Raw genomic sequence first — 15,783 nt, 5'->3', positions numbered from 1 at the left:
GAGATCATGACCTGAGCCGAAGGCAAAGGCTTAACCCACTGAGCCACCCAGGCGCCGTGACAGTTGTTTTTTAAAAAAGGATTTTATTTATTTATTTGAGAGAGAGAGAGAGAGAGTGAGAGAGCACGAGGTGGGGAGGGTCACAGGGAGAAGCAGACTCCCCACCAACTAGGGAGCCTGACATGGGGCTCAATACTGAGACTCTGGGATTATGACCTGAGCTAAAGGCAGATGCCCAACTGACTGAGCCACCTGGGTGCCCCAACCTTGACAGTTTTGTTTGTCAGGTACTTTGTAGAATGTCCCTCAATTTGGGTTTGTCTGATGTTTTTCTCATGATTAGATCGGGTCTGAGTTTTGGGGGAAGACCATGGAGGTCAATTCCCCTTCTGACTGCCTCATATTAGAGAGCACATGATACCAACATGACTTATTACTGGGGATGTTAAGCTTGATCACTTGGTTAGAATGGTGTCTGCTAGGTTTCTCCCCTGGAGAGCTCCTGTTTTCATCCTCTGTTCTCATCATATTCTTTTATTTATTTATTTTTATTTTTTAGAGCAAGAGCGTGTACGTGTGCACATGAGGGGAGTGGGAGAGAGAGAACTTTCAGCAAGCTCCACCCCCAGCACCGAGCCCAGGATGGGGCTTGATCTCATGCCTCTGAGATGATCTGAGCTGAAAGTAGGAGTGGGATGCTTAACTGACTGAGCCACCAAGGCACTCCATGTCATATTCTTTTAAATCAAAATTAATCAACAAGTATTTGAGTGTTATTTATAATGGCCCACAGTAAGCCCTGAAGGAGATAAGTGGAATTCTTAAGCAGAGGAGGAGATCAATATTTGCTATAAAATGTGTGGTTCATTGGGAGTCCGTAATGATGGTCATGGTGGCAAAACAAAGGAGTAAATGAGGTTTAAGACAGGCAAGAAATGCTCACGGAAGGTGCATTCCTATTATGCAATTCACCTTGCCTTCAAAATACATTCATTCGCTCAACAGATGTCATTAAAATGCCTACTGTGTGCCAGCTACTATTTTAGGTGCTAGGGACATGGCAGCGAATATAGACACATACAGTTCCCCTCCCTCATTATTTTATAGTCTATGGAGAAACAGACAAATGACTGAAACCCATGATATGTGAGATAGTGATCAGTGCTAGGATCTTGTATCTATGGGTGGAGTGGGTTTGGGGCTGGTTTGTAATTTCCACAGTATGTGCTAAAGGAAGGCTGCAGCTAGAAGGGGACATTTAGGTCGAGACCTACAGACTGCGCTCTTCTGGGGAGGGTGTCTATAGGCATTCAGAATGGTCCAGTGTTTGACATACTGTCACAGGCTGTCCTACAATACAGCCTCCAACAAAAGTAGGCTGTCCTGAACCCCTGGTAATAGAATCATTTACAACAAGGTTGGGAAAGCACTGAATCCACATGTAGCGTGTGCCCAAGCTGACTTCGAGGATTTCGTGTTGTGAGACCTAAAGGTTTCCTTGTCTAAAAGAGAAAAACATGTCAGCAGGGTCTACGGTGCTTCCATGTCTGCTAAGTGTGTTCGAGAAAGGGTCAAGCTTGCTTTCCTTACCAAGGAGCAGAAAATCATTGTGAAAGTGTTGAAGGCACAAGCACAGAGTGAGCTAAAAAAATTTTTTTTAAAAAGCTGTTTTTGGTAATAAAACACCACCACCACCAAAAAAAAAAGTGTAGAATGTGAGGCAGTAAGCCACCTGGATACCAGGGCTAAGAGCAATCCATGCAGGGGGAGTGGCAAATGCAAAGGCCCTGAGGTGGAATGCCTGATGTGTTCAAGGAACAGTGAGAAGGAGACTGGTGCGAATGAGGGAGAGTGGTAGGAGATGAGGTTTGAGGGTCCAGAAAGGGAGCAGAATGTGTAGGGACTTCAGTTTTTATCCTGCACAAGTTAGGAAGCCATCTAGAGAATTTTAACCAAAGGAGTGACTTGATTTAACTTTGGCAACTGGGTTGAGAATAGAGTAGTGGCAAAGGTGGAAACAAAAGGTTAGGAGACATGTGCAATGAAAGTTTGGACTGGGGTAGCAGCTGTGAAGTGGTAGGAAGCAGTCAGACTCTGGGTTAAGAATTCAAGATTGAGAGCAAGGTAAAGAGATGAAAGAAAACCTCTGTGATTTACAATAGCAAAATGTATTTTCATCTTTAAAAAAAAATCACTTTACAACATCAACCATAAATAACCCACTTTAAAAATGGGCAAAAGGGGAAGCCCAGGTGGTGCAGTTAAGTGTCCAACTCTTGGTTTTGGCTGGGGTCATGATCTCAGGGCTGTTTGACAGAGCCCCGTGTTGGGATCTGTGCTCAGTACTCAGCATGGACTCTGAGATTCTCTCTCCCTCTCTCTCTGCCCCTTCTGCTCATGATCTTTCTCTCTCAAACAAATAAATAATTTTTTTTTTTAATGGGCAAAGGGGGCCACCTGGGTGGCTCAGTGGGTTAAGCCCCTGCCTTGGGCTCAGGTCATGATCCCAGGGTTCTGGGATCAAGCCCTGCATCAGGCTCTCTGCTCGGCAGGGAGCCTGCTTCCCTTCCTCTCTCTCTGCTGCCTCTCTGCCTACTTGTGATCTCTGTCTGCCAAATAAACAAATAAAAAATCTTTTAAAAAAATGGGCAAATGAATGAAATAGATAGCTCCCCAAAGAAGATATAGAAGTGGCCAACAGGCACATGAGAAGATGCTCCGCATCACTAATGACTAGGGAAATGCACATTGAAACCCCAGGGAGATACCACCTAACATCCAAAAGGATGGCTAACATAAAAAATACAGAAGATAACAAGTGTTGGTGAAGATGTGGAGGTATTGGGACCTTCGTGCATGGCTGGTGGGAGTGTAAAATGGTGCAGTCATTGTGGAAAACAGTATGGTGGTTCCTTAAAACATTAAAAAGAGAATTACTATATGATCCAGGATTTACACTTCTGGGTATATACCTATCCAGAAAAATTCAAAGTACAAATTGAGTTGGTTTTCCCCATAGTACTATGAATTAAAAAGCCGTTTAACAAATGATAGGTTCATAGAAAATCTCTAGTTTCATGGTCTATTTTCTCAAATAGTAGGAAATGAACTTTCAATGAAACGTACAAGGGGGCCTTGGGCACACTGTTTACTTTTCAGGGGACTAAGGGCAATTACAGAATATCAGAATATCTGGAGCATCTGATTAAGTGAATTTCTACCTAAGCTATTAATCTACAATAACTAAAAAGAGATAATGTATCTCCTACACGGACTTTCAAGTTAAATATAAAAGAAAGGCAGAGAAAAATACGCACAGCATTTTTTGGTATTATACTGAAATTAATCAACATTTAAATTATTTGTCCTCTCGAGTGAATAAACTATCTGAGTGTTAGGGGGAATATGTCACTCCTCTCCCACTTAATTTATATAAAATTCAGCACCCAAAGTAAAGCGGCATGTGCACCTTCATTAGCCGATTATGGACAAACCTACAGGTTGCAATTTGTAAACAAACTTTTATCTAGGCACCATTGATCACCACAATTGTGCACTTTAAAATCTGAGGTTAACAGGCATTTAAAAACAACCCAGGGTTATTGCTACTGCCTGAGATATCATCGATTGCTTAAACATTGCTATCGAGTTGAAAATTTATGGACGAGACTATTTTCTGCAACGACTTATTAAGAGGACATGATGCCACTCCTGCAGCTGATCCCTGACAGTTGAACTCTTGGCGGATTTTTTTTTTTTTTTTTTAACTGTTGCTTTTGTACAGAGAGCTGTTTGCTATTTCAGGGCAATTGTGGAGTTTAAAAGAAAGGAATTCATACACTCTTTGCTAATGTGAGTGGAAGACGACCTTCTGCATCTGCGGCGTGGAAGAAGGAAGAGAAAGAGAGAACCACTTTTTGAGTTCTTGCTGATTTGATGCCTTTAACGAGGGTCGGAAAAGGCAAGGAGCTTCACGCGATCGCCGGGGCCGTACACAAGGCGACAGAAGTCTGCGCGTGGGGAAGCCCTGCGGACCCTCATCCTCCTCGCCGCACTTTGCATGCACTCACTCCTTGGTCCAGCCCGCCCCGCCGTGGGGGCGGGGCTGGCCGGGAGCTGCCCTCTTCCAATATGGCGCTGCGGGAGGCGGGTCCCTCTCGCCCACTCCCGGGGTTCCGGTGCCGCGCGTTTTGGTTCCGGAGTAACAGTGCCCTCGCCGCGCCTTCCTGCTCCTCCTCCTCCTCCCGCCGCCTCCGCTGCCGCCGCGCAGGAACGTTCGGCCTGCGGGGGCCGGGGTTGAGCCCGTGCGCGCGGCGCCCTCTGACTCGGGGTGGGGAACAGGACTGGCTCTCCCGTCCTCTGGCGGAAGGCCCTCCCACAGCTCTCGCGTGCTCTGGGGGCCCCGGGTTTCCTTCCAAACAGTCCCCGACTGGGTCCCCGGGTCCCCTCCAGTCGGGGACCCTCCACTCTCCACTAAGGAGGAGTGGACACCTGCCGCTCTGCCTCCCTAAAACGGGGTCGTGCCCTCACACCCACACAGAGGGCAGAGAGCTTCACGATCCCGTTTCGCCCAGTTTTCCAATCCAGAACCTTCTGATCTCCGCTAGGTTCTAAGGGCCCCTGCCTCCTGCCCCGTCCACGCTCATAGGGAGGCAGCCAGCCTGGGTCTGGCTCGGTCCCTGCGAGCTCCTTCCAGACCACGCCTTCTCTCTACGCCCCCCCCCCCCCCACCCCGTGTTCTTTCCCTCGCTCCCCTTGTCACCTCTTGGAGCTCTTGCTTAACCCGGATCCAGTGGGTACCTCCTGCCCCAGGATGTGAGCCCCTGTAACCTGTAATGCTGTGGCTGGCCCTTGGCCCCTTCCATGCCATGGAGAACCAGGTGCTGGTGATTCGTATCAAGATTCCAAATAGTGGCGCGGTGGACTGGACAGTGCACTCCGGGCCGCAGTTACTCTTCAGGGATGTGCTGGTGAGTGGTAATCTCAGTCTCCAAATCCCATTGAGGAGGGCACAGGGATTTGTGGGGTAGATAGCGCCCTAACCACTGAATCTGAGTCTGGTGGCCCGAGCTAGTGAAGGTGGCCATTGCTGGCCTCCTGTGAGGGCAGTTTTATTGCTTCAGCGACAGGCATTGATTAATTGCATGGACTGAAATCTGGCAATTGTGCAGGGCCCTGGGGAAATAGAGATGAATCAGATTGAACCCCTGCCCTCAAGGAGCTCACAGCCTGGACTGGGACATACACACAGAAGCAACCAAGTGGATGCAAAAAGCTGAGTCTGGAAGTTTTTTCCCCAAGTGTTTCTCGGAATGTCCCTGGCCAGATTCCAGCCATGCCTTTCTACTGAGTTCCCTGAACTTGGCGACTACTGGGGAAAGGGAAACTAGGCAGCTTGAATTTACCATGTTTCAGCAAACCTAAGGTGTCATTGGTTTTAAGATACTATTTTAGGTACCACTCAGAAAGAAAAAAAATACTGCCCGTTAAACTGACCCGCTGCACATAAGAAAGTATTTGCCCAATTTCAGAGATGCTAACGTTGGGGGAAAGGGTGTGTCTTGGATCAATGCAGTGTCATTACTCTCACGATATTTGAATGTATTGCAAAGAAAGTCATGGGATGTGAGAACAGAGTGTAACCTTGTCAGTGGCCTCTTGAAACCTCTTACCTTTTTTGAGATAGTTACTGGGGAGTAGTTAGGCAGAATGGCTTTTCCTGTGTTGCTCGTGAGTGGGAGAGTCAGGACCACAACTCAGATTTCCTTACTTAGTAATTTTTTTCCACATGCTGCACTGCCATTTCTCATCTTTTAGCACACATTTGAGGTAGCCAGAGTGCACTGTGCCCATTTTATATATTGAGTAATTGAGGCATGAAAAGCCGAACCTAACCCAGAAGCATGTGGCAGGTACCAGATCTATGGTGCAGCTTACCTGCAAGGTAAGATGAGGTGGAGCAGAGGTTCCTGGTAGGAGGGAGATCTCTGATGTGATTTTTTTTTTTTTTTCATAGTCGTAGGTGACTCAATCAAAATTTGATTCCTGTCCCTACATTTTGAATTCTGGATTTCCTGACCACCCAGAACATCACAGATTTTCAGGTGTCTGGACCAGGAGTCCCAAAGCTGGAATGAGCCAGCAACTTCCAGTCTTGTACACCAAATGTTGGCCTTCTCTTTGCTTCTGGAATTCACACACTCACATGTTTATAGATTTCCTCCCTTATGACAAGGCCCAAACTTTTTAGCATGGTCCTCTAGGCCCTCTAGGCCTATCTGTACAGCTCCATCTCCACTACACTCCTGGGAGCATCTCGTGCTCCAGGTACACAGATCTAACCTTGAGTTCGCCCAGGCTGTCTGCACTCCGCCTCTTTCTTCAGCTGGCCAACTCCTACCTGTCGTTCAGAGCCCAGCTTCACTTTTCCTCTACCTTAGTCTTGGCTATGTGCCCATCCTTTGTGTTCGCACAGCTTCGTTCCAGCAAAGGTCAGGGGTTTTGTCACAATTTTGTCTATCTCTTCCACTAAAATGGTAAACTTCTGGAGGAGATGGATGTTTCTGTCTCCCCTCTGTTTCTGGAGCTTTTTAGCATCCCAAAATAATTGTTCAGTATTTCAAAGGGAGTGTCAAAGAAGATGCGTGCAGTTATGGTTTTGTGGGCCAGTCTACTAGGTTTTGAATCTAGAAACATGGGTTTAATTGCAGGCAGTCCCACTAACTAGCCAAGTCACTGTCTCTTTTAGCCTCAGTTTCCTTACTTGTAAAATAGGGACGATACCTGTCCTCAAGACTTGCAAAGATTGAGATCGTGCCTGTGATGAGAAAGATGTGAGCTTTCTTTCACTTTTCTCTTTTGAAATAACAGAAGGTATTATTTAAAATAGAATGGTGTGGGGCACCTGGGTGGCTCAGTGGGTTAAAGCCTCTGCCTTCGGCTCAGGTCATGATCCCGGAGTCCTGGGATCGAGCCCCTCGTTGGGCTGTCTGCTCGGCGGGGATCCTGCTTCCCCCTTTCTCTCTGCCTGCCTCTCTGCCTACTTGTGATCTCTGTCTATCAAATAAATAAATAAATAATCTTAAAAAAAGATAAAATAGAATGGTGCAATGTTTAAAAACCCAAACTCTGGGCCAAACTCCCTGGGTTTAAATTGCAAGTCTTACCAGACTCACCTGGGGTAAGTGTCTCAGTTCTTCATGTGTTTAAAAAAAAAAAAAAAAAGTGGAGGGTGGAGGATAAAAATAGTGCCCATCTGACAGAGTAGAAGGACTACTGGAGTTGATATACATAAAGCACTTAGAACAATCTAGAATGTAGTAAGCGCTTTTATAAGTATTGTTAAAATATAAGGGACAGGGCCTGAGTCTTTTGTTTCTCAGGCATCTCTCAATGATTCCTTGCCTCCAGGCTGACAGGCCTTAAAGTAAACTTTGCACAAAGGGTCCCACCACCCAGAGCTCAGAGTGCCATGTGTTTTCACGCGTTCGTGTGTGCGCAGGTAAGCCCAGGAGGAGCATGCTTTCTCAGGAAGGCTTGATGAAGGGCTCTTAGCAATGTGTGCTGTGCTCTCTCTTGCGCTCCTGAGAGCAGGCTCTGTGAACTGCGTGCCCAGATCCTGGTGGACACCTGTGGTCTCTTCTCTAGGGTCATCTTATCTCTTCCTCAAGAAATTGGCAAAAAACCAACAGATACCTCAGCATCTTTGGCTTAGACCCTTAAAATTTAAAGCCCAGTGAAATCTGGAAGCATCCCATTTATCTAATATAACGCTTCACTCCAGTTTTCAAATGAAGGAGCATGAACCCCAGAGGGGGAAAATGCTCAAGCCACACAGCTTGTTTTGGGCTGCACCAGCCACAGAAGCCAGAAGCAGCCTGTGGTCCCCAAGGCATTTGTACCTGAGCGTGTTTTGGACATGGGGTTGTGGTTGAGGGCTCTTGTCACAGCTCCATCAAGCAGCTGGGAGACCTTTGAGAAGTCACCCCACTTCTCTGGGGCTTTGTTCTGCATCTGAATAATTAGGGGCTGGCTGCAGTGTGAAGGAGGCCTACTGGTCTCCGAGGGCAGAGACATTTGGTGATCTGTTTTTCAGTTTTCTGTGTTCTGTTTCTTGTAGAGACAGCCCCCAGTTTTGGTAAGATTGTGCAGGAGATCTCAACTAGGCAATGGGAGGAGAGAATGTTCCTCTTAATCCTCTTGCTGTTTGAACCCTGTCTCCTAAGTCCCAGCTCAGATTTCCCCTCATCTGTGAAATTTTTCTCTAAACTGAGCCTTTGATGTTTTTCCTGCCTCCTGAGTTAGCAAATACTTGGCTATTTATGTCTTTTGTTTGGCTCTTATCATACTGTGAGTGCCCTTTTGTTACTCTTTTAGGTTTGTCTTTATCTCTGTGACCACACCAGCATCTTCCTGAATCTTACTCTTCTGTAGCCTACAGCTTTTGTGATCTTTTTAGTCCAGGCATGTTGTAGATGCTTAATTATACTTTTGATCCATCACATAGTTGATGGATTTATTAAAAGTACAGAGAAGAAAAGGATCAAGAAATGATCACCATAGGGGCGCCTGGGTGGCTCAGTGAGTTAAGCCTCTGCCTTCGGCTCAGGTCATGATCTCAGGGTCCTGGGATTGAGTCCCACACTGGGTTCTCTGCTGGGCAGGGAGCCTGCTTACACCTCTCTCTCTCTCTCTCTCTGCCTGCTTGTGATCTCTTTCTGTCAAATAAATAAATAAAACCTTAAAAAAAAAAAAAGAAATCACCATTAAGATATTTAAACTTAAGTTTTCTTTTGAAAACTTCTTTAGGTAAATGTTATGTTGAGACTTAAGATGGTTTTTTTGGGGGGGTGGGATAAGTAACTTAAAATATAACTGGAAAATATTACATAAAATTTTGAAATGTGTCCTGCTTAGAAATGACCAGTAAGTATTACCTAATTTTGAAGCTTTTTAGCCCTTTGGCATCATAAGCCCCACTTTCTTTGCTTTAACAAAACAAGGTGGTTGGTTGTGCTCACATGATTCTCTCAAGCAAATTTGCTTTTTCTTTCTCCTTTTCCCCACATTAGGTGTAAAAGCTGTGGGGCTCCTTATTTATGTTGATGGGCAAAGGATACCATTGCCGCCAGGCGAGGTTTCCAGCTAGTTATTAGAAATTTGCTGTTTGATGGGTTCTGCTATTCGTAAGTAGGAAGTATCCTGAATTAAGCCTGCTGTTACTATAGCGTTCACGTCTCCAGATTGAGATGATCAGAGTTCCCTTGAAGTAACCAGAGGTAACCTCAACTTGGAGCATAAGGGGTGGGAGTCCCCCAGGTTGTTTTTAACAACACTACCAGCTAGCAAAGGCCCTCAGTAAATGCTGTGGAAGGAGGATGTAAGTGAATGAGTGACCATCCACCAGTCCTTGGGTGCTGAAATTTAGGGTTTCGTTGTGAGGTAGGCTTTGTAACGTTCCAGTAATAGTGACTTGTTATATTTAACAGACACTCATGTAGCACTTCCCCTGTGCTAGACACTCTTCTAAGCATTTATAGATATAAACTCATTTAGTCCTGTGAGGTATGTACAATCACGATCTCAGTTTACATAGAAGAAAATGGAGGCACAGAGAGACTCAGTCACTCTGCTAGTGAATGGCAGAGCCACGGTCCAGCCTTAGCACTTTGGCTCTGGTCCACATACTCAAGCTTTACACTAGCTGCCTGTAATCTTTATTCCATACTCGCTCTACAGTTTCCATTTACTTGTCAATAAATACTTTCTACTTATAAGTGTGCAGAATCTCTTTAACACTAAAATTTTTTAGAAATACTTCCTCAGAGTTGATGTTTCATTGGCTAAGACTAGAGTCAGAAGGAAAAAAAATTAATCTCCTTTGGCTCTAATGAGCGAGGACTGCCTCAGATAGTTCTCTTTGATCAATTTTATATGCACAGATTTATTTTGCAGGAGGAAAAAAAGGCACCGTAGAGGCAAGGCTATTATGCAAATTTCCACTGCAGCAAAAGCTTCTGAAGAACTGCCTTTAGAAGGAAGTTGCAGCCCCCACTCTGCTCAGTGCCCCGCTTGGAAGGGCTGTGGGCTCCCTGCTGAGAACTACTGCAGGCGGCTGACAAAGCCGGCTGCCTGGTGCCAGTTCCTGGCAGAGCCCAGGAGGGACGTGGTAGCCGAGCTCCCCAAGAGCAGCGAGGTTTGCTGACCATTTGGGTTAGGCTGGACGTAATGGAGGGTCACTTTTCCCAGAACTGGCTATTTCTTGAAGATGTTCCATGCCTCTTTAACTAAGCTGTCTCTGTAGACTGATTTTCAAGATTGCAGCTTTATGCGTTCATGTAAACATTGACATCAGATTATGTACCTTAGACAACATTTTTTTGTAGGCTAGATTCACTCTATTGCGGTGTCATTAAATGTATGTTTTCCAGTGCGTAAGAGTATAGGTTGATAAAAATTGTTTGTATCACATGTGGCGTTATAGGTTAATATCATCATTGGAATAATACATCACGGAAACTTATTTTTCTTAACTCTTTGCACAATGAATCCAAGGCGAGAGGTTACGTATCAGAAACTACATTTGTTGTCTACAGTGTGCTAGTTTAACATGTTTAAGTTAATTCTTGCATTACCCCTGTGAGTATTACTAGACCCATATTGAAAGATAATCAAATGGAGAATCAGAGAGGTTAAGTTATTCGTTAGCAGTCACACAGCTAGTTAAGTACAGAGCTGAGATTCAAACCCAGGCTAGTCTGACTCCTAAACACCTTTCTATTGGTAGTATATTCCACAGCTTTCCAAGAACAAACTGTGTGTGTGTGTGCGTGTTTTAAATGCACAAATAGTGTGTATACGCTGTTGAATCAAGAGTGAAAGATTATGATATTAATACAGAGTAGATTTGGTAAAAGAACTGCCTCCCCCCAACCCACCCCCAAATAGAGATGTAAACTCTGGGCTTAGATTTCTGGGCTAAGTGTGATTGTGAACTAATGTTTTTATAGTTTATGCCAGCATTTCAAAAATCTTTTTCAGGTTCTCATATTTCCTCTAGGATTTGCCACATGTTAGCAATAAAGAAGATGGCTAATTGTGTTTCTTTATTCTTTCTTTGTTTAGGATGTGATAGGCCAGGTTCTGCCTGAAGCAACAACCACAGCATTTGAATGTAAGTCTGGCTCGTATACTTTCTTGACTGTTTCTTTCTGCAGTAATTTTTCAAAGGGTTTATGGGTTGCATGACTTTAGAAACTGACAAAAATGGATTATTTATGATCATCATATGGTACATTTAAATATTTATAAATTAATGCAAGTTTAATGATGATACTAAACTGAGTAATATTTTCTTATTTAATCATATCTTGGGTGTGCATATTTCTATAATATAGCTTTAATTACCAACATGACCTTTATCTGCTCTTGCTCCTCACTGTAATAATATTGTGGGACAAAATGAAACGTGTAAACTACCTGTAGGCCAGTGATTATTGATTAAGAGACTGTAATCCATTGCTGCTTTAAAACAGCAACGGAGTAGAGCTTTTAGGTGAGCATTGCTTGGAATGATTCTGTTTCATGGGGCTTGGCCTGGCCGGTACATGATGACAGGAGCCCTTCAGGTCTTGAGTCCCTCTACCTTACTACCCACCCCCGCCCCACAGTTGGCTTGGGGGATTGGGAAAGGCAGGATGGATTAGAAAACTAGTTTTGACATGAACCAGGTCATTGCAGGGGGTGTTAGGTTCTGGGGATGTTAAGATGAGAGTTTAGTTCATGGAAAGAGTCTCTGGTGTGGAGAGGGATAGGGTAGGATTTTTAGCTGTGGTTCCCGTCTTTTCTTTTGAAGGTGAGGGCCACTTCTCCGTGAGAAGATGTATGGTTTCTCTACATTATGGTGTACTTGTTGTTCTTGGTTTTTAGCAGATGGTTAATGACAGTGAGTACAGTGTCCTCTCTTTCACCGATGTTCTCTTTGGAGGACAATTTGACAGGACTTACTACCGAAATATAAAATGTGCAAAACCTTGGCTTCAGCAGCTTCACATCTAGGAAGCTGTTCAGCAGAAATACTTGCCCCTGTGTTGAATACCCTTCAAACAGACTATCCTCGTGCAATTATTTAGTTTTATTTTTTTTAAAGATTTTATTTATTTATTTGACAGACAGAAATCACAAGTAGGCAGAGAGGCAGGCAGAGAGAGAGGAGGAAGCAGGCTCCCCGCCGAGCAGAGAGCCCGATGCGGGGCTCAATCCCAGGACCCTGGGATCATGACCTGAGCCTAAGGCAGGGGCTTTAACCCACTGAGCCACCCAGGCGCCCCTGTGCAATTATTTTTAATAGGAGAAAATTGGAGGAAAGCTAAATGCCTAGAATAGTGGATTGATAAGTTATCCATTATCTGAAGCAGCAACCAACTGAACAGCAGCTAAAGAGAATGAGTTAGGATTTTATGCATCGGCCTGAAAAAATTTCCACGATATTTTGTTGAATAAACAAATAGTATGTTATGGTATGAGCCCATTTGGTAAAATAGCTAATCCCTCCACCTCCCTACTTCTTGTCTGTATTGAGAGACAGGGATCTGAAGAGTGTCCATCCACAGTGCCTTGCAGTGGTTTCCCCTGGAGCGTGGACTTGAGGGTTAGAATGGGGAATGGTTGGCTAAATGAGCACACTTTTTCCTTTCTATATTTCTCTATTATTTGAATATTTTCAACAATCATTCCGTGTATTTAAAAGTCACTTGTGTAGAACTCTTAAAATAATCAGTATTTTATTAACCACCCTGGACTCTATTTACTGTTGAAAAATGGTACATGTATCTGAAGTACATATTAGTGTTGCAAGCTTTTCATACCCTTTTTAATAAGTCTCCGGTGGTGCCAAGGGTTTCATGGACAGGCTGATAGTAAACATCTGTCCCTGTTGCCAGGTGCTGTGCTAAGAATATTCCATGGTTATCTCATTTAATATAACCTTCACAAGATCCCCAGGAAGTACTTTGAAGGACTCTGTTTTTTTTTTAAATTTAGTTTTATTTTATTTAAATTAAGTTAGTTAACATATAGTGTCTTACTAGTTTTAGAGGTAGAGGTCAGTGATTTGTCAGTTGTATAGAACACCCAGTGCTCATTCCATCCAGTGCCCTCCTTCATGCCTGTCACCCAGTTACCCATTCCCCTGCCTCCCTCCTCTCCAGCAGCCCTCAGTTTATTTCCTATGATTAAGAGTCTCATATTGTTATTAGCTCCATTTTAGTTGAGGAAAGGACATCTCCACTAAGTAGCTTGCTCACAGTCTAGTGGGTGGTGAAGTGAACTTTCTCATGTGGACTCCAGAGCATATATACTCTCTCAGCCAGTTTTGATACTTGTACTGTGTGTTGTAATCATTCTTGAAGTCATTTACTCTGATTGTTCATAAGCAGAAAAGAAGCGTGTTAAGTATTGTTTACATGACTTATGGGTTTATATGACTTGGAAGTTTACATGGCTTATGGGTTTACATGGCTTATGGAACAACTCTTGAATAAATAAAGCTTTAATCAAAGAAATATTTAGGGTAATATAATTAATACTGAAAAGTATATATAACACTAGGAGAAAAAATATTTAAATTTCTACGTTTAAGTTCTTAGAGATGTTGCTCCTTCTTTACTGAAAGGAGGGTAACAGCTCTGTACCCGTCTGTGTCTTGACCAGTTCTAGGCAAAAACAAAACCTCAAAACATAGATAAAATAGTAACAGTCCTTTGTTTCTTTAGCCTAGGTTAAAATCCTAGCCGGGCTCTCTTCGTGATTGCTCTAGGATGACCTTGTGTTCTGACCCAAAGATCTGAACTAATAAGTGGAGTCTATGTAGAGGAAATACTTGGAAAGATGTAGTTTGTAGGCTAATTTGCTGACATTTTGGAGCTATGTCAGTGGTGTATAGCTATGATGGAACAACTCCCAGATAAATAAAACTTTGATCAAAGATGTATTTATGGTAATATGTTTAATATTGAAAAATGTATGTAACACAAGTTGATTTCTTTTGCAAGAGATGGTATTGCATATAGTGATGAATTAAGCAACAAGAGAAAGGGTGTTGTCAAATTTACCAAGGAAATGAGTTGATAAGTGGAAAGGAGGGGGAGGTAATCCTACAGATTCTTCATTTCTGAGAAGTGCCGTCTGTTGGCTGAGCCTCTGACCCCAGCCAGATGGGGTTAATCTCTCCCCACCTTTGCTAGAGCAGGTAACCCATTGGGCCCACCTTCCCATGAGCTATGTGTGTATTTCTCTTCCTCACTAGATTTTGAATGACTTGACAGGAACCATGTTTTATTTCACTCTTGTTCTCTTCTTAGTGCTTAGCTTAGTGCCTTGTGGGAACACCCTTGTTGAATAAAATGGAATGTTGTGTGTCCATATTCAGATGAGAATTTTAAAATTAATGTGACCTAAAGCCAAGTAAATCATTTGCTGCTTTTGGATTATTTGTGCTGTTGCATAGGCAAGGTATATAAACTGGCTGGTGGTGGACCAGATTCAGATTCCCACACTTGACTAGGCCCTCTGACCTAAGGGGGCAGAGGGTCTACAGTCACTCTCTTCTTTCCTGTTTCTGTTAGTGGGAATAGTGTTTTTGAGGGGAGTTAGGCTGGAAGAGGGGAGGCAGACCCATTTGTGCTGAATTCACCTCTTAGATCGATGGCCCTAAACCTTTTTCATCTTAGCCCTTTTAGGTCCTTTCGCCTTATAATTAGAGTGCAAATAACAATACTTTCCAATATCTAGTGTTTGATTTCTTTTTTAATTAAGAAGGTATAGATGATTTAAAAATAGAGTTTAAACAGTGTAAAAATGAAAGGAAAACTAAAAGTCCCCATTTCCCCAGGTCACCATTTAACAGTTTCTTCTGTATCCTTATGAAAGTTTTCTCTGGATGTAATACACAGTATACGGCAACTAATTTCCCCTGCCCCCACTTAGGGTGTCTATAGGACCTCTTTCAAACATCAATGTGCGCAAATCAACTTCAGTCTTTCGGATGACTACATTATACCTAATTTTATGGCTGTGGCTTAATTTATTTGACCAACTGATAGACCAATCTTAAGTTGTTAGCAGTGTTTTAGTATTAGAAAAAATGCTGCAGTCAATGGTATTGCCTTATATCTTTCCACATTGTGGAAATATATTTGTAGGATCAATTCCCAGGAGTTGGAACTACTGAGACAAAGAGTACCCCTGTTTTACATTTTAATAGCTATTACCATGTTGCTCTCTAAGGGTAGAACCAATTTACAGTCCCACCAACAATGTTTGAGAATGCCCATTTCTCCCTATCCTCACCAAATCTGGGTATATTTTTTATGAGCAAACTTCCTAGTCAATGTCAGTTTGAAGGGCAGAGGAGATTACTGTGGTGTTGTTTTATTTTCTATCAGTTATAAGTGAGCTTAAGTATCTTTTCACTGCTCTTTCGGTCATATGTATTTCATTTCTGTGAACCATTTTGTCACCTTTGCCCATTTTTCTTGTAGATTGTAGGTTTTGAATTGATTTAAGGGCTTTCCAATATTGAGAAAATTGGGGCCTTGTCTTACATGTTAGAGCTGTTTTTGTCTAGTTTACTGCTTTCTTTTCAACTTGCTTTGGTCTTTTTCCCCTCTTCTTTTTTTTCCACGGAGAAGGTTGAAGTTTTTACATGGTCAGATTTTTCATATTGCCCTTTGTGACTTCTGCATTTATGTCATTCTTAGGAAGATCTTCCACATTCCAGATATT

General features: G+C 43.3%; 1 protein-coding gene and 1 pseudogene across 10 annotated transcripts in view; both read left to right on the top strand.

Annotated features, from left to right (window-relative positions):
- The first annotated feature begins 1,315 nt into the window (after positions 1 to 1,315).
- LOC116872109 lies at positions 1,316 to 1,678 on the top strand (annotated as a pseudogene).
- A 3,060-nt stretch (positions 1,679 to 4,738) lies between these two features.
- Positions 4,739 to 15,783, top strand: part of MAP2K5 (mitogen-activated protein kinase kinase 5) — a 249,466-nt gene continuing 238,421 nt past the window's right edge. For all 10 annotated transcript variants that reach the window (XM_032864619.1, XM_032864618.1, XM_032864617.1 and 7 more), the window contains exons 1-2: positions 4,739 to 4,970; positions 11,125 to 11,173. In XM_032864619.1, coding sequence (XP_032720510.1) covers positions 4,836 to 4,970; positions 11,125 to 11,173 — 184 coding nt within the window. In that variant the 5' untranslated portion in view covers positions 4,739 to 4,835. The remainder of the gene's footprint in view (positions 4,971 to 11,124; positions 11,174 to 15,783) is intronic.

This window comes from Lontra canadensis, unplaced genomic scaffold (assembly GCF_010015895.1).
Source record: "Lontra canadensis isolate GAN:19392208 unplaced genomic scaffold, GSC_riverotter_1.0 scaffold28, whole genome shotgun sequence".
Taxonomy (NCBI): domain Eukaryota; kingdom Metazoa; phylum Chordata; class Mammalia; order Carnivora; family Mustelidae; genus Lontra; species Lontra canadensis.
The sequence above is the reverse complement of the archived record's forward strand: the minus strand, read 5'-3'. Positions and strand labels throughout refer to the sequence as shown.